Source organism: Dasypus novemcinctus, chromosome 13, assembly GCF_030445035.2.
Source record: "Dasypus novemcinctus isolate mDasNov1 chromosome 13, mDasNov1.1.hap2, whole genome shotgun sequence".
Lineage (NCBI taxonomy): Eukaryota > Metazoa > Chordata > Mammalia > Cingulata > Dasypodidae > Dasypus > Dasypus novemcinctus.
In genome coordinates, this window is record NC_080685.1 from 66,032,544 (window position 1) to 66,058,213 (window position 25,670).

At 34.4% G+C, this 25,670-nt stretch overlaps 1 protein-coding gene across 8 annotated transcripts in view; it reads left to right on the forward strand.

Annotated features, from left to right (window-relative positions):
- The window catches only part of SWT1 (SWT1 RNA endoribonuclease homolog), a 213,281-nt gene that overhangs the window by 14,160 nt on the left and 173,451 nt on the right, over positions 1–25,670 (forward strand). For 7 of the 8 annotated variants that reach the window (XM_058274866.2, XM_058274868.2, XM_071207612.1 and 4 more), the window contains 5 exons: positions 3,175–3,928; positions 7,261–7,332; positions 10,033–10,171; positions 21,176–21,277; positions 21,666–21,854. In XM_058274866.2, the coding sequence (XP_058130849.1) occupies positions 3,175–3,928; positions 7,261–7,332; positions 10,033–10,171; positions 21,176–21,277; positions 21,666–21,854 (1,256 nt within the window). Of the gene's footprint in view, positions 1–292; positions 329–2,962; positions 3,051–3,174; positions 3,929–7,260; positions 7,333–10,032; positions 10,172–21,175; positions 21,278–21,665; positions 21,855–25,670 lie in introns of those variants that run through there. The other variant, XM_071207615.1, reaches the window with a different exon arrangement.

The following is a 25,670-nucleotide window of genomic DNA, read 5'->3' on the forward strand; positions in this document are numbered from 1 at the left end:
AGACCTGTCATTTGGATTTATTGTTAATATGAATATTCCTTATCAAATATTGCCAATTACTCTAGATTTAACTTGTAGTGAAAATTTCCTTTAGCCAAAGACAAAGTTTATAGCATACAATGTATTTTAGAACTGCCTTGTTATGTTATTTATAAAAATATTCAAACAGTATGACATATGAGCTATTATATATTTAAAAGGTTGTTTGAACAAGAGAAAGTTATAGTACTCTACTTTGCAGACACTAAGAGCAACTATGTAGGATTTCTAACAACTTTTTGGTTGTTTACAGGGAAAGTAGTTCATTTCCTGTTGTTTACTTCTCCAGGTAAACAAAATCATGTGCCCTGATGTTGTATGTGTTTCTTATCTGGTATATTGCATCTTCTGTAAAAAAAAAAAAAAATCCCTATTTATTCAACTTCCAGGGAAGGTGCTGAAATTGATTTGCAAGCATTGACAGCTGAGAGGTAGATGAAAAATAAGAGAGAATTTTGTTATCCTGAATGCCAATTATATTGCCTTATAAACTCAATTCTGGATCTGTGGTTTAAATACATATAAATATATTTACAATAAAAGTATACGTGAAGGTAATAATCTTAAGTCTGCTTCTGAAAATATTCATGGAGTGCTGTTTCACTTTGTAAAATTTCTTCAGCAAAAGTGCATCAGCACCATTGACCAAATCTTTAAGTGCAAGAATTGAAGAAGAGATGTTTTTACTTCACTTACCTATTGGAGAGATGACAATATTGCTGTAAGCAGTATTCGATATTGGCAGAATTTGTAAAAAAAATACCTTATTTTTCTGTAGACCTAAGTTGAAAGTGAGTGTCAACTTTAGTCTTCTAAATATGCATTATGATGACCAATGGAGCAATCTAGCAGCTGATGATATTGAGGAATTACTATTCTTGTGCTATGTCATATTTTAAAGTGATGTTTATTAGGTTTTAAAATTATAGTAATAGTTAATTTTTCATAAAATTTCACGTATATACTTGTATCCCAGGAGTTTGATCTAGGATGGTGATGTTCAGCTTCAACTGAATATTGTTTTTAGCATTGAGTCATACATGCAAAATAAGTATTTCCTGAAAACTAAAAAGACCTCACAATTTAATATAATGGGTTGCAAATATAAAACTGCATTATCTCAATATGGCATTTGGCAAAACCAGTTGATCGGGAGTAATTTTAAGATTTAATTTTGTTTGTCTTTAAAATGTATTATAATGTTAATTTTTCATTAATTATGACCATATAGATTATGGTGCATAGATTGCTATGAAATATACATCAGGCTATTGTGAAGAACAAATAATATAGGCATAGGAAAATGCTCAGAGAACTAGAAAGTCCTGTTACAATGTAAACTTGTGTTTTATTGTTGCATACTATCAGTTAAATCATGATAGGGAGTTTTTGTGTAGGAAAGAGACAGCAAAGAAAACAAAACCAGATGAATACTCAGGTGAAATTCCTATAAAACTCGGAGATGTTTATAGTTTGCTCTTCCATATTTAACTATTTGAGAAGTCATTTATTTACCATCTCTTTCTCCCCTGCCTGGCTGTAAGCTATTTGGGGGTAAGGAGTATACATGATATTTCCTCCGCTACTTCTTCAGTGAACACTTAGAAGGCACTCGGGAACTTATTGATATAAATGAATAGATTGTGTCTGAGTGAAAAAATTTCCTTTCTTAATGACTGTAAAATTAAATCTACTTTTATTAAACAGGTAAAGTAGCCATTGCTACTTCTAACATTTTAGCACATTTCTTTCTGGTCTTTGTACTATTATATATAGACAAATTTGTGCCTTGCTTTCGTTTTGCTTAACAATATATGATTGTGGTTTATCATGTTGAAAACTTTTCATAAACATCATTTCAAATGACTATACTACTTCAAATGAAAAAATAAATAAAGAAAAATAAAAATGGTTATGATATTTCATCTCATGAATGCATGACATTTTTCTTAATCTCCAGAATTTTAACAATTAACCTGATTTTTTGCTATTATAAGTAATCCTGAGTTGAACACCTTATTAAATATTTTTTATTCATTTCTGAGATTTTTTTTCACCTTTGCATAGATTTGTACAAGGGGAATTACTAAGAAGTCAAAGAATGTGAACCTTTCTAGAGCTCTTAATTCATATTGCCAGATTCCTTTGTGGAACAGTTATATCATTCTGCCCTTTGACAAGCAACATATGAGAGGGTCCATTTTACAACCCCTTGCCAAAATTTAATGTTATTTTCTAAATCTCTGCTAATTCGATAGAGGAAAAATGGTATGTTGTTATAATTAGCATGTGTATGATTACAAGGAAGGTCATACTTTTTTTCCCCCTCAATGTTTCCTAGTCATTTCTGTTTTCACTTTCATTAATTTTCTGCTTTATCCTATATTAGAGTCTTAGTAGTTTTTGATGAGCTCTTTATGTACTAAGGCTAATAAGCTTTCACATATAGAGCAAATACCATTTCCTAATTTTAAAATTTTATTATTTTTAATATGCTAAAATCAGTGTTTGTGTTTAAATGTGTGTTTAAAGTAAATAGTCACATATTATCAGTGTTTTTCCTTTGTGATTTCTTCCACTGCTGTTAAGCTTAGGAAGTTTTCCATTAAGAAATCAGATAAATATCCATATTTTTTCCTTCTGATTTTTAATGGTTTAATGTGAACTATAACAATTATGATAATTATTTATGCCTAAGTGTTTAATCCATTTAGAATTTATGTTGTATGTATTATAAAAAGCTGTGAATTGATTTTTTTCCCAAATAGTCAGTTATTCCAATGCCATTTATTGGGTAATCCTTTCCACTTCATTTTGTTTTTTTGAAGATTTATTTTTATTTATTTGTTCCTACCCCCCTCGTTGTTTTGTGCTTGCTGTCCGCTCTCTGTGTCTTTTCATTGTGTGCTCATTTTCTTTTTAGGAGGCACTAGGAATTGAACCCAGGACCTCCTATGTCTGAGGGAGGAACCCAGTGACTTGAGCCACTTTTGCTCCCATCCACTTCATTCGTAATGTGGCCATTTCTTACTTTTTATGATTATTGTCAGCTAAATTTTTTTATACCCTAACTAAAATTATACAGTGCAACAATATGTATAATTGTAACGTAACCTATATTTCTCTGCTTTACAGAGTGAATGTAGAGCCTGACACTCTAAGAAAGAGACCAAAAATCAGCTCTTCATCTCAAGGACCTGTAAAACTCCAAGAGGCACCATATTCAAATGATAATAAAACTATTCCACAGAGTCCTTCTTCAAATGGAAGTAAAACAGATGCAAGTAAATGTGTAGATTTTAAACTTAAAGATATTAAATTGACAAACATTAGGGGTAAACTTGACGATGGATTTAAAACCCTTAGCATGCCGAAGATTTCCAAAGATATGAAACCTAAAGGTGAAGGCCATGCAAGTGAAAAAAAAAGGCCTCATTTACTTGCTCAGAAGGAGAAAATGAAAGAACTCAAGAAAGAAAAGTCCAAAAAATTTAGAGACAGTTCAGAAAAATGGGTATTGGATAAATGCAAGAGAAATCAATTTTCTCAGGATTATAATTCCAATGAGGTAATTAAGGAACCACTTGAGTCTAAAAGAAAGAAGATCAGTTTTAAAATCCCATTAAAATCTCATACCCTTCAGAAGCTTGTAGAAGAAAATGTCTTCAATTTAGATTCTAACAGGTCAAAGACAAACAAGTCTAAGACTGTTCAGAAGGACCAAGAATGCCAGGAAAACTCCCAGGTTTCATTAAATGTGACTAGGCACAAAAATGAACATTTATTTTCAGATTCCACATATACGCCAACTGTTCATGAATGGAAAGAAAAATATCATTGTGAACAACAAGAAAGTAATTGTTCAAGTTCTAGTGAAAATCTAATTCAGGTAAGGTAGTATAAAATGACAAAGGTAGGTTTGAGCAAAATTTTAATATTTATTTGTGTTTTGATTTCTGATAATGCGCAGAGTATACTGATTTAAATTTACCATGAAGATAGATGTTGGATCCTTTGTTTTTATCATCTTTAATCCCACCCTCCTTAGGAAGATATCCTGGCAATTATTAAGGAAGAGAAGGGAATATATATAAATGTGAAAAGAAGCAGTTGTTGATGGTCATTTTCAAAAGAAGCAGTTGTAAATGTCCATTAAGCTAATTTTTAACCCCAGGAACACTCAGAGGTTAATATTCCAAATATTTTTTTAACAAATTATTTGAGTGTCATATATGCCAGGCATTGCAATAAAATAGCTCGTGAGGACCACATAATCTGTTTTTGAAATGATGAGAGATTTCTTATAAACAGAGGTTGTATACCTTTCTTGCTATTGGGTATTAAGACTGTAGATTGTAGTGGAATGCTATTTCTTATGAAAAATGAAGATATTATAACTATCTCTGGAGGCCAGGGAGCTTAAGAGGGAGCAATTTCAGTTCAAGTAAACTTAAAGGGGCCCAAAGAGGGAAAGAGTTGAAAATATTTTTTCTTTTTCTTCTTTCTTATAGGAAAAAGCTGCCAGTTTTTCTTTTAGGTGTTATAAGCAGTCCTCTAGAGTAGAATGGAATAGAAGAACTTGAACTTGCCAGTATGTTCAGTGATAATCATTGTGTTGATTGCTTGGTGCTCCCTTTTGCTGTTTATCTAAGAAACAGCATGAGAAATCCCTGTTGTGTATCCTGTAGTTTGTTCTGGTCTTTCAGTCACCTGTCTGTGTAATTACTGCATAAACCAAAATTAAGCATCAATATTAAGTTGTCAGTGAAAGAGTTTTTGCATGACTTCTTTCTGCTACTGGAATAAAACTCTTTATAAACTCTTCCTTAGTTAGCAGCATTATCCAACCTTAAGCCATTTAGATACTGGCAACAAATAAATATTGTCCTAATCTTAAATATATTATCTTGAGCATGTTATTTACAGTAATGAGCTATCTTAATGCTATGTTCATTGTTTTGTTTTCCTCACTAATTCCTTACTGGATAACTATTTTCTTGAAGTGATGAGTGTGCTTTACAAGGAAATAACTATTTTCTGGATTTAGTAATCCTGTTATTTAGTAATCTTGTTATGCTTTCCTAAAAAAGGAAATAACTTTTGTTTCTTAGGTTTTATGGATCTTTGGTAGAGCCCCCTTTCAGATTGTACCTCTTCCGCAACCATTGTAAATTCATGTTCTAGAGGTTTATTGTTTATAGAACACTTTTATATGCATTATCCCACTTAATCCTTATAAATTTGTGAAGTAGGAATTCATTAGTTTATTAAACATTAAAGGTACTTATTATATATCAGACACTTTTCTAGATACTAGGAATTTAGAGATTAATAAAATGATCTTTACCCTCAGGATGTTCCCAGAGAAGCAGGTCTGTAAACAAATATAATTACAGTACAGTGAAATAAATATTACAGCCCTAAGAATTGGATGCGGTGTTAGTATAAACCTTTGGGTGGGTTTAGGAAGAGATCACTAAGGTGGAGAGTGTTAAGTTCCATCTTGAAGGACGAGTAAAGCAAGGAATAGAAGTGCTGTCCAAACAAGATAGAGGGCAATTGTGTATAATGGCACACAGTTGTAATTTTGCTTGGGGATAGGGAAGTGGTTTACATGTGCGCTTAAGTTGTTTAGGATGACTAGAATTGAGATGTGTTTAAAATCTATAGTAAGGAAGTTTGAGAGGTAGCCATGGTCCAGACAATGGATAACTTTAAGTCTCATGGGAACCGACTTGTGTTCTGTGAATGGTGGAGAGCCACTGGAAAAATGTAACCAGGGAAGCAGTACAGTCAGATTTTCAATTCAGAATAATCACTGCAGTAGATAAAATCATTATTACCCTCATTGTTGTTATTCCCTTTTGTCATCTCCAGCAAAAGTTTTATCCCCCTCCTTGTATCTAATGGTGAACATTTAAAGGATATTTTAGTAACTTTTAAAGCATGGTAGGGGAAGACAAGCAGTTAAATGTACATAAGACTTTCATTTGTAATAGAAAAGAAGTTTTCAGGGACAATTGACATGTAATTGTCTGGATTGTTGGGTAACAGAAAATTCACTGAAGTCATTGGAAATGGCCTGTGGTCAAAATGAGCAAGGACAGTAGTGACCTAAGGAAGAAAACAAGATTTAGAATGTCATGAGTGGGGGGAAATTGTGATCATGTCTAACTTGCTTGACACTTCTTAGTTTAAGAGAACCTTAAAGATCAACTGAAATTTCAAGTCAGATGGAGAAGGGATTATAAAGCACATGGTCATGGAATAGTAAAGCTATTTCAAACCTATATTTGTGTTAAGTATGGCTTTATATCCTGTGAGTTTGATGTTGGAAAGTAAGGGTAGGAGCTGAATTCCTAGTAGGGCATTTTTCTATGTGATATACTTGTTTAAAGAGGGACTGTAATTTATATCATAAATAACTTTCTGTAGAATACATATGAGTTTGAAGTTGTTTTGGAGAAGTCTTGGAAGAGGACTTGGTCCAGTGGTGCTTTTGCTAAGCTCCCTATCTACTGAGGGTGGGGAAGGTCTCATTCACACAGCAAAACTGCCAGTGAAAAGTTATAGTTTGTAGGGAGATTTTCAATCTCTGCTAGAAGACAAAAATCAAAACATGGAACCTCTGGTACTTTAACCTCTTTTATAATAGAATTGTGTGGTTTTCTGTCTTTTCCTCCCCATATTATAATCCTCAAGTATCTTTGTTGTTTTATCTTGTCACTTTTAGAAAGAAATAGTTCAGCTATTCCTGGATTAATATTTCCAATTACTGAAGGCCAGATTGTTTACTTTTCCTTTGGTTCTTTTTTTTTTTTGGTCATAAAAAAATTTTATTATTATTATTATTTTTTATGGTGGCATGTGGTTTTAGTCTTAGAATATGAGTATTTTTAGGAATGTATTTAAGAATTAGTAAACCCTAAAGATTTTCTACCATTTTTCATGACTTAATAGAATGGACTTTTTTATTCTAGGTCATTGGTTCTCATCTGGGGGCATTTGTCTATGTTTGGAGACATTTTTGATCGCCATGATTCAGAGTAGGAGTAGTACTACTAACATTTAGTGAGGGATTCTGCTAAACATCCTGCAGTGCACAGAATAGCCCACACAAAAGAATTACCCAAGTCCCAAGTGTCAATATTATCAAGGTTGAAAAGTCCTGCTCTAGGGTATATGTATCATTCTTAACTAATGAAATTATATTTATTTCAGAGTTTTGAAGCACTGTGTTCTTCTGTGTCACCTGAAAGTATTGATACAGATCAAGAAGTTACTGATCAAGAGGTTACTGTTTTACTTGTTTTCTTTGAATATTTTAAATGAAATTAAGTTAATTCTTTTAATAAAAAATAATGATTTAAAAACCTTGATAATAAGAAAATAACAGTGATATCTCTACTTTCAGAAGTGTTGAAAAACTATTTGGAAATATCAGAAACTATTTGGAAAACTACTTCCATTTACTTGATCACTTTTTGTCTTTGTTTCTAATAAGGAAATCTGTTTTAAGTAAAGAACCTGTGGTCCATAAATTATCAGAATTTAACTTAATGTTATCATGCTTTTGCATGTTTATGTCTAGGGTGTCCTAAAATAAAACATGATATTAAGATTTTTTAACCTCATTTTAAAAAATCAGCAATAATATGAAAACATTATTCAATGAAAATGACAGTGTGTGCATGTGTATCTTTTTACCTATTGCTGCATTTCCAAGCCATAAATTCTTTTTTTTTTCCTTTTTTTTTTTTTTTTTATTGACTTTGTAATAATATTACATTAAAAATATATATGTGAGGTCCCATTCAACCCCACCCCCCCACCCCCCTCTCCCCCCCCCAACAACACTCGTTCCCATCATCATGACACATCCATTGGATTTGGTAAGTACATCTTTGGGCACCTCTGCACCTCATAGACAATGGTTCACATCATGGCCCATACTCTCCTCCATTCCATCCAGTGGGCCCTGTGAGGATTTACAATGTCCGGTGATTACCTCTGAAGCACCATCCAGGGCAGCTCCATGTCCCAAAGACGCCTCCACCTCTCATCTCTTCCTGCCTTTCCCCATACCCATCGTCCACCATGTCCACTTTTCCCAATCCAATGCCACCTCATCTATGTGGACATTGGATTGGTTGTGTCCATTGCACCTCTATGTCAAGAGGAGGCTCAGATTCCACATGGATGCTGGATGCAATCCTCCCATTTTCAGTTGTAATCACTCTAGGCTCCATGGTGTGGTGGTTGTCCTTCTTCAACTCCATCTTAGCTGAGTGTGGTAAGTCCAATAGATCAGATTGTAGGTGCTGGAGTCTGTTGAGGCTCAGGACCTGGCTATCACATTGTCAGTCCAGAGATTTAAATCCCCTAAATATATCTTAAACCCCAACATTAACTGCACCTCCAGCACATTAGTATGAAAGTCTTATGAAGGGAGATCCCATCTGAGTCCAGATTCATCACACATAAACACCATTTCCAAAGAGGGGCCATCTGCCCTGGTAGTTAACCTCATCGGCCATGACCATAACTCCCATGGGTCTCTTTAGCCCTCAAAGGAACCAATATCTGGGGGTTGTATCTGCTTTATCTGTCTCTCTGACTCTGCTTAGTTGTACATGAGGGCAATCCTTCTGCCAGCCTCCAGACTCTTTTTTAGAAACTCGTAGCCATATAAACTCATTTCTCCTTTCCATTTCCCCCTTACTTTAGGTCAAACAGCATTTTAAAGTCATGGTATTTTATGTAGACATGGATATTCTGCTGATCCGCATTGAACCTTCTGTATAAGGTCATTTTCCAGTTGCATCATCAGTTGGTAGTTGATAGTGGTCCCTCGTTGCCAGGGAGGCTCATCCCCGGGTGTCATGTCCCACGCTGGGGGGAAGGCATTGCATTTACATGCTGAGTTTGGCTTCGAGACTGGCCACATTTGAGTAACATGAAGGCTGACAGGAGGAAATTCCCAGGCACAATGTTGCTCTAGGCCTTGTTCTTATTTTAGGTTTATCAGCTCACAAGCATAGTCATTAGCATCAGGGGCTCACTGTTGAACCCTCACTCCCTCCCGGTCCCCGCCACTGTACCTGGGAGACTGTCGCTGCTCCCCTAGGGACCACGACAGAGCACCACTGGCCAGGAACCCAGTACCCCCCCTACTGTGGTTTTTAATTGTTGCCACTATGAGTATATCCAAGCCATAAATTCTTGATTGGCCATCATAGAATTATTGGGTAGAATCTTATATTCCCTGGTCCAAAATTAAAATTAGATTCACAGAATACTTTGTTGTTTTTAATTAAAAGAAGACTTTTAACTATATTGATCATTTTTTATTTGTGATAGTCACTTGTACTTTTCTGTCTTTGAACCAGTGCTCCTTCATAGATAAAAGATTTCTCACTTCTAGCTTTAAAGCTAGAATATATTTTCATTTCTTTGCATCAGGATATATCAGGGAAGTACTTCCTTGAAGTGAGAAGTATTTAAGAGCTAAGTTTCAGTTTTTGGTGGTAATAAACTATTTTGGAAATCTTAGGAAGAACACTCATCATCTAGATAAAAAGATATTTGGTTCCTAAAGTTCTTTGAAGGGAGAAAGGAAATGGAAAATTAATTTATTTTGAAGGTCTACTACTATGTATCAGGAATTATGTATAATGCTTTGTATCATTTATTTCATTTAATCTCCTCAGAAGTCCTAAAAGAAATTATTTAATATTCCTATTTTGTAGATGAGCAAAGTAGTTAAAGTTTTGCTTGCTTAAGGTTACAGAGATAATAACTGTTTTTAAAACTACGTGTATGTTTACAGATCTGTATTCTTTTACCAAGGTGCTTACATATTTTGGTAAAATTTTTTCTTTTCACTAACATTTCATCTTATGTGAATTAACTAAGAATTAATTGCTTTCTTCCTCTTATTAATCTACAGAGTAAATAACTCAAAACATTTCATTGTGGGCCTTTTACAATTAGATGCAGATTGTAGAAGAGCTTCATACTGCACGTGTAAGAAAAAGTGTGGATTTACCCATGGTTCCACTTTCTGGAGAGTTAATGAGTATGGAAATTGACTTGGTAGAAGATGATGTACATTCTTCTGCTGGTATATCCTGTATGTTAATGTTTACAATCACCTGTGTTTTCTTAACAATTAATATGCCAATATTCAGTTCTTACAACAAATAGAAGAAAGATGTTAAAATTTGCTCATTTGAAATGATAAATAATGGTATATTTCTTTTAGCTGTAGGAATATGGTGTAATATTTTGTCTTATCATTTGCTTTATATATGTCACATAAGTCTCTTACATATATTTTCTCTTTTTCTGCCAAGAGGCAGCAATCAGATTTATGAGTTGTCTTTTATTCTTTGTCTTAATCATAACTTGTAACAATTTCAGCTATTTAAGGCACTGATCAGAATTAATGCAAATTGCTCAAAGGCATTATTTTAGTAAGTTTCTTGTTTATATACTCAAATTTTCATCATTCTTTGTTCTGGGAGTAGATAATGATAGAGCTTATTCAGAATTAATTAGCATACATTTTTCTATTGTATTTATAAATAGTAATGTTACACTATGTTCACATTGCATTTTTTTCTTTCAAAAATTCGATTGAAGCATATAGTTCATACATGAATATACTTAACATTAAGTGTAGATTAAAAGTTAAGAACTTAAAAAACAAGCATGCATATCATCATACAGCACTCCCATACATCACCCCATCACCAACACCTTGCATTGTTTTGAAACATTTGTTATAAACTATAAAAGAGCATTATCAAAATATTACCACTAACGCATATCTTACATTTGGTGTATTTTTCCCTCAATCCATTCGATTACTAATACCCTGTTTTAGTATTATATATTTGTTATAGTTCATGAGAGAATGTCTTCATATTTCTTCTGTTAATTACAGTTCATTTTCCACCACAGGATTTACTGTGTTATACAATCCCATTCATTGTATAATCCATTCAAAGTGTACATTCAGTGGCTCTCATTTTCATCATAAGAGTTGTGCTGTCATCACTTTAGTCAATTTTAGAATGTTTTCATGACTCCAAAAGGAAAAATTCCATACTCCCTTATACCTACCCCCATTGTTGTCCCTTATCATTGATATATCTTCTTTGCCATTGCTGCAAAAATATTACCATTAATTGTTGTCCATAAGTTACATTAGTTGTAATTTTCTGTGTATCACCATATTCTTAACACTTCATGAAAGAACATTCTTACATTTATACTATTAACCATAATCTTCATATACCACTGAAATCACTGTTACACAGTCTCTAGATTTTTCTCCAGTTTCCTTTCAATTGACATGTCCACAGACTACCCCTTTCAGCCACAATCACATTTTTAAATCAGCAGTGTTAGTTATACTCACTGTGTTACCATTAACTGTACCCATTTCTATACTTTTACAGTCAAGCTAATAAAAAATACTAAGTGTACATTAAGCATCAGCTCCCTATTCTCAAACCACATTCTATCTCCTAGTAACCTATACTCTATTGTTTACATGTCTGAATTTTCATCGTATTTAAGTTCATATTAGTGAAACTATACAATATTCATCCTTTTTTGTCTGGCTTATTTAACTGAACATAATGTCCTCAGAGTTCATCCACGTTGTCACTTGCATCCTGAATTTCTTCTTACAGCTGAATAGTATTCTATTGTGTATATATATCACATTTTGTTTATCATCGGTTGATGGACACTTGGACTGTTTCCGTATTTTAACAGTTGTGAATAATGCTGCTTCAAACATCAGTGTGCAAATGTCAGTTCGTGTCCTTGCTTTCAGTTCTCCTGAATATATTCTTAGTAATGGGATTTTGGGATCACACAGCAGTTCCATATTCAGCTTCTTGAAGTACTGCCAAACTATTTTCCAGAGAGGCTTCACCATTCTCCCTTCCCACCAACAGTGAAGAAGTGTTCCTGTTTCTTCTCATCCTCTCCAGTACTTGGAATTTTCTGATTTTTTAAAAAAAGTAATAGTCATTCTATGATGTTTGAAATGGTATCTCTTAGTTTTGACCTGCATTTCCCTAATATCTAGTGATGTTGAACATCTTTTCATGTGTCTTTTGGCCATTTATATTTCCACTTTAAAAAAATGTCTGTTTAATCTTTTGCCCATCTTTTAATGGGTTGCTTGTCATTTTGTTAAGTTGAGTGATATCTTTATATAACATGGAGATCAAGCCCTTATAAGATATATGATTTCCAAAGATTTTTTCCCTTTGAGTAGGCTGCCTTTTTACTTTCTTGACAAATTCTTTTGAAGAACAAAAGTGTTTAATTTGAAGAGGTCCTATGTATCTATTTTTTTTTCTTTGTTGCTCATGCTTGGGTATAAGGTTTGAGAAACTATTGCGTGCTCCAACATCTTGAAGATGTTTCCCTATATTTTCTTCTAGGAGTTTTATGTTTATTGTTTTTATATTTAAATCCTTGATCCATTTTGAGTTATTATTTGTAAAAACTGTGAGATAGGGGTCTTCTTTCTTTCTTTTGGATATGGCTATCCAGATTTCCCAGACCATTTGTTGAATAGACTGTTTTGGCCCAGCTGGGTGGGCTTGACAGCCTTGTCAGAAATTTCTTGATCATAAATGAGAGGATCTGTTTCTGAGTTTTTGATTCAGTTCCATTGACCAATATCTGTATTAATGCCAGTACCATGCTGTTTTACCACTGCAGTTAAGTAATATGACTTAAAGTCAGGAAGTGAGAGTCTTCCAACTTAGTTCTTTTTAAAGACATTTTTGGTTATTTGGGACTCTTACCCTTCCAAATAAATTTGATAATTGGCTTTTTTGTTTCTGCAAAAAAGGCTGTTTGTATTTTATTGAGATTGCATTTGCTCTGTAAAGCAATTTAGGTAGAATTGACATCTTAATGATACTGAGTCTTCCAATCCATAAACGTGGATTGTTCTTCCATTTATATACATCTTTTTTGGTTTCTTTTAGCAATGTTTTATAGTTTTCTGATTGCACGTCCTTTATGTCACTGGTTAAGTTTATCCTAAATATTTGATTCTTTTAATTACTATTATAAAAGGAATTTTTTTTCTGATTTCCTCAGAATGCTTATCAATAGTGTATAGAAATGCTACTGATTTTTGTGTATTAATCTTGTATCCTACCACTTTGCTGAATTCATCTATTAGGTCTAGTAGCTTTGTTGTAGATTTTTGGAATTTTCTAGATATAGTATCATATCATTAGCCAAAAGCGACAGTTTTCCTTCTTTCTTTCCTATTTAGGTGCCTTTTATTTCTTTCTTTATATTTGCTGATATTTGTCTAATTGCTCTAGCTAGAATTTCTAGTACAATACAGTAAAATTGCAATGGTGACAGTGGGCTTCCTTGTCTTGTTCCCCATCTCAGAGGGAAAGGTTTCAGTCTTTTACCATTGACTACAATGTTGGCTGTGGGTTTTTCATATATGCAATTTACCATGTTGAGAAAGCTTCTTTATGTTCCTATCTTTTGGAGGTTTTTTATCAAGAAAGGATGCTGTATTTTGTCAGAAGCCTTTTCTGCATCGATCAAGAAGATTGTGTGGTTTTTCTTCTTCAGTTTATTTATGTGATATATTACACTAATTGATTTTCTTGTGTTGAACACCCTTATACACCTGGGTTAAAGCCCTCTTTTTTTTTTTTATTCCCCCTTCCCCCTCACCCAGTTGTCTACTCTCTGTGTCCATTTGCTGCATGTTCCCCTATGTCCACTTCTATTCTTGTCAGCGGCCTGGGAATCTGTGTCTCTTTTTGTTGCATCATCTTGCTGTGTCAGCTCTCCGTGTGTGCAGTGCCATTCCTGGGCAGGCTGGACTTCTTTCGCCCTGGGCGGCTCTCTTATGGGGCGCACTTCTTGTGAGTGGGGCTTCCCTACACGGGGGATACCCTTATGTGGTATGGCACTCCTTGTGCGCATCAGCACTGTGCATGGGCCAGCTCCACATGGGTCAAGGAGGTCCTGAGTTTGAACCGCAGACCTCCCATGTGGTAGGCAGATGCTCTATCCATTGAGCCAAGTCCGCTTCCCTGGGTTAAAGACCTCTTGATCGTGGTATATAATTATTATTATTATTTTTTAAGATTTATTTCTTTCCCCCTGCTCCCAGCCTTCATTGTCTACTCTCTGTGTTCATTTGCTGTGCATTCTTCTGTGTCTGCTTGTCGTCTCTTTAGGTAGCACTGGGAACCAATCCTGGAACCTTCTGGAGTGGGAGAGAGGTGCCCATTCTCTTGCACCATCTCAGCACCCTGGTTTGCTGCATCTCTTATTGTCCTTCTCTGTGTCTCTTTTTGTTGCGTCATCTTGCTATGCCAGTTCTCCTCTTAGGCCAACTTGCCAGGTGGGCCAGCACTCCACTCAGACCAGCTCACTGCATGGGCCAGACTCCGCATGGGCCAGCTCTCTGCTTGGGCCAGCTCACTGTGCAGGCCAGCTTGCTTTCACCAGGAGGTCCTGGGAATTGAACCCAGGACGTCCCATATGGTAGACGGGAGCCCAATCACTTGAGCCATGTCTGCTTCCCTGTATAATTCTTTTAATGTGCTTTTGGGTTCTGTTCGCAATTATTTTGTTGAGGATTTTTGCATCTATATTCATTGAAGAGATATTAGTGTGTAATTTTTTTTTGATAGTATATTTATCTGGTTTTGGATTAGGGTGATGTTGGCTTCATAGATTGAGTTTGATAATGTTCCTTCCTGTTTAATTTTTTGGAAGAATTTGAGAAAGATTTTTATTAGATCATCTTTGAATGATTGTAGAATTCACCTGTGAAGCTCTCTGGTCATAGGCTTTTCATTTTGGGAAGGGTATTGATGTTTCAGTCTCTTTACTTGTGATTGGTTTAAAGAGGTCTTTTATTTCTTTGAGGGTCAGTGTAGATTGTTTGTGTGTTTTTATGAATTTGTCCCTTTCATCTATGTTGTCTGGTTTGTGGACATACAGTTGTTCATAGTATCCTCTTATAATCTCTTTTATTTCTGCAGGATCAGTGGTAATTTCCCATCCCCCCATTTCTGATTTTATTTATTTATGTTTTTTCTCTCTTTTTTTTTCCTGTCAGTCTAGCTAAGGGTTTGTGGATTTTGTTGAACTTCCAATTTTTGGTTTTAATTATATATATTTTTGTTTTCAATTTCATTTATTTCTACTCTGATCTTTATTATTTCTTTTCTTCAGCTAGGTTTGGGATTCGTTTGCTGTCCTTTTTGTAGTTTTTCCAGGTGTGCAGTTAGGTCTTTTAGTTTTTCTTTTTTAATGTAACAATGAGGGCTATAAATTAACCTCTCAGTACTATTTTTGCTGAATTTCATAAGTTTATTTTATTTTTTCAGTTTCACCTCATCTTTTAAAATTTTTTTTTTATTTTTAAAGAAGCTTTATTTATTTTTTTTTTTAAATTAATTTTTTTTATTGACTTTGTAATAATGTTACATTAAAAATATATATGTGAGGTCCCATTCATCCCCACCCCCCCCACCCCCCCTCTCCCCCCCCAACAACACTCGTTCCCATCATCATGACACATCCATTGGATTTGGTAAGTACATCTTTGGGCACCTCTGCACCTTATAGACAATGGTCCACATCATGGCCCCCACTCTCCTCCATTCCATCCAGTGGGCCCTATGAGGATTTACAATGTCCGGTGATTACCTCTGAGGCACCATCCAGGGCAGCTCCATGTCCCAAAGACGCCTCCATCTCTCATCTCCTCCTGCCCTTCCCCATACCCATCGTCCACCATGTCCACTTTTCCCAATTCCATGCCACCTCTTCTATGTGGACATTGGATTGGTTGTGTCCATTGCACCTCTATGTCAAGAGGAGGCTCAGATTCCACATGGATGCTGGATGCAGTCCTCCCATTTTCAGTCGTAATCACTCTAGGCTCCACGGTGTGGTGATTGTCCTTCTTCAACTCCATCTTAGCTGAGTGTGGTAAGTCCAATAAATCAGATTGTAGGTGCTGGAGTCTGTTAAAGAAGCTTTAGATTACATGAATGTTACATCAAAAATATAGTGGATTCTCATATACCATACCCCCTCCCCATGGACAACATCTTTCATTAGTGTAGTACATTTGTTACAATTGATGAACACATATTGAAGCATTATTACTAACCATGGTCTATAGTTTACACTTTGCACTGCACAATTTTATAGGTTTTGACAAAATGTATAATGGCCTGTATCCATCATTGCAATGTCCCTGAAATTCCTCATGTTACATCTATTCTTCCCACTCTCTCCTCTCAGAACCTCTCTGGCCACTACCTTTATATGAATGATAAAACTTCTTCTGTTGTTAGAATAATAATAAATCTACTTTAGTCCATAGTTGGATTCCCCCGTTATGTTTGTTCATTCCTCAATCTTGATTTTGGGGTTGTGATGCCCACTTTGTTTCAGACTGAGAGGGGCTTAGATTCCATGTGTAGCTGGATGGAATTGTCTTGCTTGAAGTTGTGGATACTCTTTTTTTTTTTTTTTTTTTTTTTGGGATTTTAAGGAATTTTTATAGATTCATAGACTCTCAGGGTAGATTAAAGAAATTCCCATTGCTATGAAACTCATCTTTTTCTATGGCGGCCTCTTAGATATTGTACTACTTACTGAAAAATTCTTTCTATATTAAGTATTAAAAAATTTGTCTCCCTGTAACTTTGACTTGTTGGTTTTAACAACTCCATATTCTTTTCAAGATGGCTCTTTTCCTAGCTAAATCTACCAGTTCTAGTAATCATTTTTTTTTTTTCAGTTTTTTTTTTTTTATTGACTTTGTAATAATATTACATTAAAAATATATATGTGAGGTCCCATTCAACCCCACCCCCCCACCCCCCCTCTCCCCCCCCAACAACACTCGTTCCCATCATCATGACACATCCATTGGATTTGGTAAGTACATCTTTGGGCACCTCTGCACCTCATAGACAATGGTCCACATCATGGCCCATACTCTCCTCCATTCCATCCAGTGGGCCCTGTGGATACTCTGTTTTTTGGCATGGTGTTGTCCATCATCATCTTTTTGTTACTTGTTCTGAGTGATCTGGTGAACTGTAGAGTAGGTGTTCTAACTCTGCTGAGATTCAGGGCTTACCTGGTGTATGAATGGACCGAAGATTTAACTCTCTGGGACATATATTTAACAAGTAGAGTGCTAATTATAGTTCAAATAAAAGGGGCAGAGGAGCCATGTGTAGGGAAATTATAAATGAGTCTAACTCTGTTACATTGGAGAGCATATATTCCAAGGTAAGAGCCACTGACTGAAATTGCCTGTCCTGCCTGTAGTGTCTATGTTTCTCTAGAGCCCTGTAGGGCCCTGCTACATGAGGCAATATTTACTGTGGCAGTGTGTTATTTAAACTCCATATATGTGGATTTTCCCTTTTTCTGTCCGTTATTGATTTCCAGCTTCATTCTATTATGATGAGAGAAACTGTTTTGTATAATTTCAGTTTTTTTAGATTATTTAGCCCTGTCTTTTGAGCCGTACATTGGTCTACCCTGGAGAAGCATTCATGAACACTTGAAAAATATGTATATCCTGCTGTTTTGAAGTGTAATGCTCTATAAATTTCTGTTAGGTATAGTTCATTTATCATATTATTCAAGCTCTCTATTTCCTTATTTATCTTTTGTCTAGATTCCATATCCAGTGCTGAGAGAGGAATATTGAAATCTCCAACCTTTTTTTGTAGAGGCTTCTATTTCTCCCTTCAGTTTTGTCAGTATGTGCCTCATGTATTTGGGGCATCCAGATGGGGTACCTAAGTATTTATTATAGTTATTTCTTCTTGGTGAATTGCCCTTTTATTAGTATATAATGACTTTCTTCATCTCTTATCGTTTTGCATTTAAAATCTATTTTGTCCAATATTAGTACTACTTCATATTGTTTTTTTAGTTACTATTGTGTGGAATATCTTTTTCCAAACTTTCACTTTCAATCTGATTGTGTCTTACATCTGACATGAATCCCCTGTAGATAGCATATAGATGGCTTATAGTTTTTTTATTCTGTCGGTCTGTATCTTTTGACTGGGGAGTTCAATCCATTAACGTTCATTGTTACTTACTTCATCCATTTTATCTTCTGGCTTTCTGTTGTCTTATCTTACTCTTGTCTGTCTTTTTACCCTTTAAGTTATCCTTTCTCATCTTCATTTCTACACTCTTTTCTAAGTCTCTCACCTTTGTTTTGTGTGTTTTTTTTTTTAATATAAGAAGTTGTGAACTTATAAAACAATCGTGCACATGTGTAGAATTCCCATACCGCAACCCTTCACCAACATACCCAGCTCACCACATTGTGGAACATTTGTTACAGATTTTGAGATAATATTATCAAACTATTACCACTAACTATAGTCCATATTGTACATTTTCTCACTCTTGCCTTTTTCTTCCAGGCTGCTGCAGTCTCTTTAGTATCTCTTGTAAATTTGGTGTTGAATACTTGTTTGTGAATCCTTTAACTCACCCTCATTTTTGAAGGACAGTTTTGCCAGATAAAGAATTCTTGGTTGGCAGTTTTTCTCTTTCAGTATATTATACCACTTTCTTCTTGCCTCCATGGTTTTTGATGAAAGATCAGCACTTAGTCTTATTGAGGTTCCCTTGTATGTGATGCATTGCTTTTCATTTGCTGCGTTCAGAATCTTCCCTTTTTCTCTGATATTTGTCATTTTGAATAGTAGGTGTCTTGGAGTAGGTCTATTCAGGTTTATTCTCTTTAGGGTATGTTTTCCTTCTTGGATATTGATAATTATGTCTTTTATACGGGTTTGGAAGTTCTTGATCATTATTTCCTCAGTATTCTTTCTCCCTTTTTGCCATTTTCTTCTTCTGGGATATCAATATCATGGATGTACGTTTTGCATTGTTGTTCAGTTCCTTGAAACTCTTCCATTTATTCCATTCCTTTCTATTTCTGTTTTCATGTTTTTTCAAGTTCAGATGCTTGATTCTAAAATTCACTAATTCTTTTCTCCACCAACTCAAATCTGCTGTTATATGCCCCTATTGTATTTCTAATCCCATCCATTTTGTCTTTCATTCCCATAAGTTCTATTACTTTTCTTTGAAGCCTTTCAAATTGTTCTTTATGCTTACCCACTGTCTTCTTTTTTATTTATTTCTTTCCCCTTCCCAACTCCCCTCCCCCCACCCTGTGTCAGCTCTCTGTGACCATTTGCTGTGTGTTCTTCTGTGTCTGCTTGTATTCTTGTCAGTGGCACCCGGAATCTGTGTCTCTTTTTGTTGCATCATCATGCTGCATCAGCTCTCTCTGTGTGCAGCGCCATTCCTGGGCAGACTGCACTTTTTTCACGCTGGGCGGCTCTCCTTATGGGGCATACTCCTTGAGTGTGGGGGCTCCTCTACACCAGGGACACCCCTATGTGGCACGGCACTCCTTGTTTACATCAGCACTGCATGTGGGCCAGCTCGTCACATGGGTCAGGAGGCCCTGTGTTTGTACCTTGGACCTCCCATGTGGTAGGCAGATACCCTATCCATTGGGCCAAATCTCCTTCCCCCAGTGTCTTAATATCCTGTGTCTCTTTAGTCATATTTTCCTTCAACTCCTTGAATTGATTTAGGAGATTTGTATCATTATCATTGATTAGTTGTCTTAAGTCCTGAGTCTCGTCAATATTTTCACTTTGTTCATTTTGGCTGGGCCATCTCTTCCTGTTTCCTAGTATGACTTGTAATTTTTTGCATTTGTCTAGGTATCTGAATATGTTGGTGAATTCTCTGATGGTCTATTTTTCTTTTTTGCCAAGTGGTTTTGTTTCATGGCTCTTCTTTGGTTGTTGGTTTAACTTATTGTAAGTCTTTCAAATTTTCCAGCTTAAGTTATCAAAATAGGGCCAGGGACTCACTAATGGGGCACAGATCCTATTAATCCAAGGGATTTGGGACAAGGGCCTCCAAAAGGTTTTTCTTCTCCTTTCAGTTTCCGTGGCTGGCCAGCAGATGATGCTCATCAGCAAATTTTCCCACAGGAGTATCCCTGTCAATCTCCACTTGCCTGGATTCTCACCTGGTCAGAGCCGAGATTTAAAGCAGGCTCTGCTAGCCAAACACACTGAAGAGAAACTACTCACTCACTCACTGCCCTCTGCAGCACCCTCCCTCTTCCCAGGAAGGAAGACATCTATTACCTCTCAGCTGCAGTGAACCACGGGCATTATTGAGATTATTCTCCTTCAGGTTGGGGGATGGGTGCTGTTCTTGGCCATGGGGACTAGAGAAAACTCATGGTTTTCTTTGGGTTTTTTCTTCTTTCTGTCCCTTACCCTCCTGGAGAATGTGCCACATTTTTCTGGCCTGCTGACCCCCAAAGCAGCTCCCTTGACCAGCTCTTCACCCTTCTTCAGCGGTTTATGTAAGAGAGTTGAGCTTTGTCTGCCTTATTTGACCCTATTTTCCCAGAAATCCTCACACCACATTTTTCAACTTACTAAATATTTTCATATGTTAACTTATCTGATCCTCACAATGCCTCTATGAACAGTAAGAGTGCTGGTAATAGCATTTCCATGGCTTACACATGTTTTATCATTTCAATTATAGTTCATTCAGGGTATATTAAAATTAGCTTATAATTCCTAAGTGTGCAACTACCAAGATACAGGACATGGGTTAGAAACATAGTGCCAGGGACAAGTCAGCTTTGATTTAGAATCTACCCATAAGCAATTCATAATGTTCTACTAATTAAACACTGATTGCTGGGGAGCAGATGTGGCTCAGTGGTTGAATACTAGCTTACCACGTGCAAGGTCCTGGGTTCAATCCCCAACCCCAGTACCTCAAAAAAAAATCCCATCAAAAACAAAAAAACAAAACAAAAAAACCCAACACTGATTGCTCTTCTTCCCCTCAAAAATTAGAATAAAAGCAGTTTTTTGTTTTCATTGTCTAAAGGATTTCCTTCTCTCGAGAATAAGATAAAAATTTCTATGATACCAAAATTTTAGTTATTATGTAAGTCTGTTATCAACTATCAGGAAATCCTAATTTTGCCCTTTTTCTATAGCAAATCCTGCTTCAGACAAAAAGCTTCTAATTGTTATTGACACGAATATTCTGATGAATCATCTTAAATTTGTTAAAATTTTGAAGACAACAGAAATACCAGGTATTTACAAAATATATTTACTGACTAATTTTCTTCCTTGAGCTGATATTTTATACTAACATGTAGTGGTATTCACATTTGAATATACTATTAAGCATTTTTATATATATCTTAATCAGCTTCAATAAAAAAGAGAGCCTTCACAGGTTAATTTAGCAGTCTAAACTAGCTTTTCTTTTTCCTCCAGAGGCATTTATTTTTATTAGCATTGTTTTCTCACTTATATCTTGTTTTTAATTTCCATTTTTATGTGTGTTGTTTCTCTGTTTTTGTGACTTCATTAAAGGTAGGGACTATGTACTTTAAAACTTTGAATTCCCCTATGTTATTTCAATTTAGTAGCTTAATAAATATTTATTTACTTCTAAGAAATCTTTTTATTTTTTAGACTTTGACAGAGTTGTGTTGATAATTCCCTGGATTGTTGTGCAAGAACTAGATCGTATGAAGGCAGGAAAACTGCTAAAACATGCTCAGCACAAAGCTATACCTGCAGTTCATTTCATCAATGACTGTCTTAAAAATCAAGATAGAAAGCTGTGGGGTCAATCACTACAACTTGCATCTCAAAAACTTTGTAAGTATTGTTCTATCAGTATGTTCCTGATCAATTAGATTGGTTTGGGTGCTGATTCATGGAGGGGAATTGTGCAAATTTTAAAAAATTATATATTTATATATCTTGGAATGTGAAGTGGCAGGGCATAATAATGGCTTAGGGATATTCTATTTGGCCTGGTTTGGGGGTCTTTGATTTTTATTTTTCTGCCTCTAGACTTTCTTAGGCCATGTCTATAATTTTCAGATAGTGATTGTATACATAGTTGTCTATATTTACAGTACTTTGAATTCCTTATTTTATTGACATTGTTGAGTGATGAGACCAGCAGGTGTTTCTTCTGTAACTGCATACAGTAGTATGCTGCTGAGGCAGGTATTGCTTAACTGTGGTTTGTCAGAATCTAATAATGAGGTGTCTTTATAATAAACATCTGTAGATTTTTCCCTTACTGTATGTTCCCATCTTAGTTTAAAATTATTTTAAATTATTCTAGTCCTAGACCTTAATTATGGTCTTTATGCTTTATATAACTTGTTAAAAAAAAAAGTAATGTATGTATAAAGGAATACTGTTTGTTAATGCATATGTTTAGAGAATTTCATTCTTTAAGAAATAATATTTCTTCCCAACTCAGAAGGATTTATATATGTAGATTTTAAATATTTAATATTATGGATTTATGCTATCCACTCACTGCACACATAACATTTCAAAGAATTCTTAAGGTGAATCTAATCATTCCATTAACACTCAGGATTTTGGCACAGATGTTTAGTCTTTTACATTTTTGAAGAAGAAGGATCCTGCCATTCATTTAGTCATTCATTCTCTTAACAAATATATATTAGCTCCTGGTATGTTTCTCACAAAATTCTAGTGCATTTTGATTAGGAAGTTAGCATGATATGTTTAAGAGCTTTTGAAGGAAAACTGGAAATAATGACCACTTATTAGAATTAGGAAAATATTAAAATGTTTGAACACATTATTCTAAATTGAACATTTTAGATGGTCTTTTTACTTTTTATTATGGAATATTTCAAATATAGAAGTAAAGAGAGTAATATAATGAATGTCTGTATACCTTATATCCAGTTTCAGTAATTACCAACATTTTGCCATACTTGTTTAATCTAGTCTCTTGTTTGCTTTACCTCCCCTACTTCTGGAACTCCTGGCATAGTTTGAAGCAAATTTCAGATAGTGTGTCATTTTTACCCATACTTTGGTATGTACGTCTAAGAGATGACTTTTTTTTTAAACAATCACAAAATTAACAAAATTGAACCCTGATTTAAGTCATCTTTTCAGCAAGCTACAATCCTTAAAAAGAGGTCCAACTTTTGCTTATTCTTAATCTTATGTTTTTTTTAGTTTTTTGATAGTCAAATTATATTTTATTATAATAATGTTAATAGTGATGTTAACAAATAACATTTATGTGGCCATTGTATTTCAGACCTTGTACCAAGTGCTTTACAACTAATATCTCATTCAGACTATAGTATTTGTGGAAGGTACTCTTAGTCCCATTTTTCAGATGAGGAAATCAAGGCTCAGTTACATTAAGAAATTGTCCTAGGTAAAATAGCTATTCTTTCCATGTGAGTGGCTTTGAAAATTATTTTAGAAGATCTAATTTTAGAATAGATACTTTGGCCACATATATTTTTTATAGATGCTTTTTGTATTTCTTTAGAGTTTTTCATTTTCATGTACTTTTTTGATGCTTTGACTTCCTCTTCATTCTGTGCTTCTTAGGTAATTAAAGTGGATAAATCATAGTAGAGATCTCAAACTTCTGTGTTGTTTCAGTTTCTAGATTTCTGCCTTGAAATCCATATTTCACTTCAATGTTTGAATGGTAGTATTTGCTCTTAGTTTTGATAAACTACTGGAGCTACTTTTAGTTGTAAGGTTTTGTATATGATATTAGAATACTGTGTAGTTGTCTGTGATAGATTCTTTGTGTTTCTGTGTATTGCTATTTTCTGTCAAGGTGATCATTTTAAACATTCTTCATATGAAATGCAATGATCTTAAATTAATTTTGTTGGTAGTGATTTTTTGATATATTTAAAAATAAAAGTCATCTATTATAATAACTACTATATTTTATAGTCTGATGATAAGCTGAAGTTTTTATTACTAAACTCAATTTGAGATTTGGCAACAGAAAATTTACATTGTTTATTTTTAGAAAGGGAAGAACAAAATGAACTTTTATTACTTTGTAACCATCAAATACATTTACAGCTAACTCTAATTGCTTATTATTCATATTTCCTTTACTTTTCATAATTATTGAGTATTACAGCAATATATTTTTTGAAACAAGTAATTTTTCTGTTTTAAAAAATATACCATGAATTGAGTCTAAACATCCATGTTGAATAGCCTTAGTTGATTGTAATTTTTTTTTTTTTGAGGTACCAGGAATGGGAATTGAACCCAGTACCTTGTGTGTGGAAGGCTGGTGCTCAACCACTAAGCCACAACAGCTCCCAGTTGATTGTAATTTGATCCTCTGTCCTTAACTTATTTCAAAATTATTTTTATTTGACATACATTTATTATCATAGTGAGAGGAGCATAGGATTTGAAATCTTAACGACCTTGTTTATGACCTGATCTGGGGGAAGTTAAAGGTGAAGAAACTAAGTAAATTAAATGGGAGAAAATACCTCCATCTCATAATATGGTTGTGAAAGACTGATTGAATTAACATATTAAAGTGCTAAATAGCTTATAGTACAGAATAAGTGATATTTCTCTTCGTTCTTGTTACATGAAAGTTTATTTAAATTGATAAGAAAAACTAAAAATCCCTTTTCCCCAAGTGAACAAACACTACTAATAAGTAATTTAGAAAAGGGAAAATACAACCAGTCAGCTCTGTTCACTGCATATATTTTCCTTAGTTTATATGCCTTGCTTTATTATTATTATTATGGTAACACATGTAATACAAAATTTGCCATTTTATCTGTTTTTAAGTATACAATTCAGTGGCTTTAATTACTTTTCTAATTGAACTACTATTACCAGCTTCCATTATTATAACTATTTCATAACCCAAAACAGAACTCTTTATCCATTAAGCAAAAACTCCCCAGTTCCCCAACCATCAGCCCATGGTAACACTAATCTACTTTCTATCTCTATGAATTTGCTTATTCTAGGTCTTTCCTTTAAGTAGAATCATACAATATTTGTCCTCCTTGCTTTTTCTATTGTTAGTTTTTAATGTGTAAAAATTTCTTATGTTTATTCTATTACTTTTTCCTTGTTATTTCTTTTTATTGCTTCTAAATTTAGAAAGTTACTCTTTCCTAACACCTGCTAGGAATACTCACAGTGTGCACTGCTTTGGCATAGGAATTGGTAACTTTTCAGGAAAGCAATTAGGCTGTGTATATCAAGAATCCTAAAAATATAATTTTTTGGGAAGTATGTCCAAAAGAAATAAGCAGAGATGCTCCAGGTAATTTATATAAATGATGTTCATAAGAGCATTATTTTTTATTTATTTTTTTAAACAAATTAATTTTATTTGATACATATTAATAAAACATACAATTTGTTGTTTTTTTGACACTGATTAATAAAACATACAATTCATCCAAAGTCACAGTATTATTTGTACAGCAAAAAAATTGGAAACCATTGAATGTCTAAAATTAGGGACTTTATATACATTATTATAATATGTATATATGAAAAAATACTGTATTTTGAAAAATATTAATGAAATGTAATGTTAAATAAAAACAAAAAAAAGGATATAAAAGGACATTAAATATAACCCCAAATTCATTAAATTATGTACAT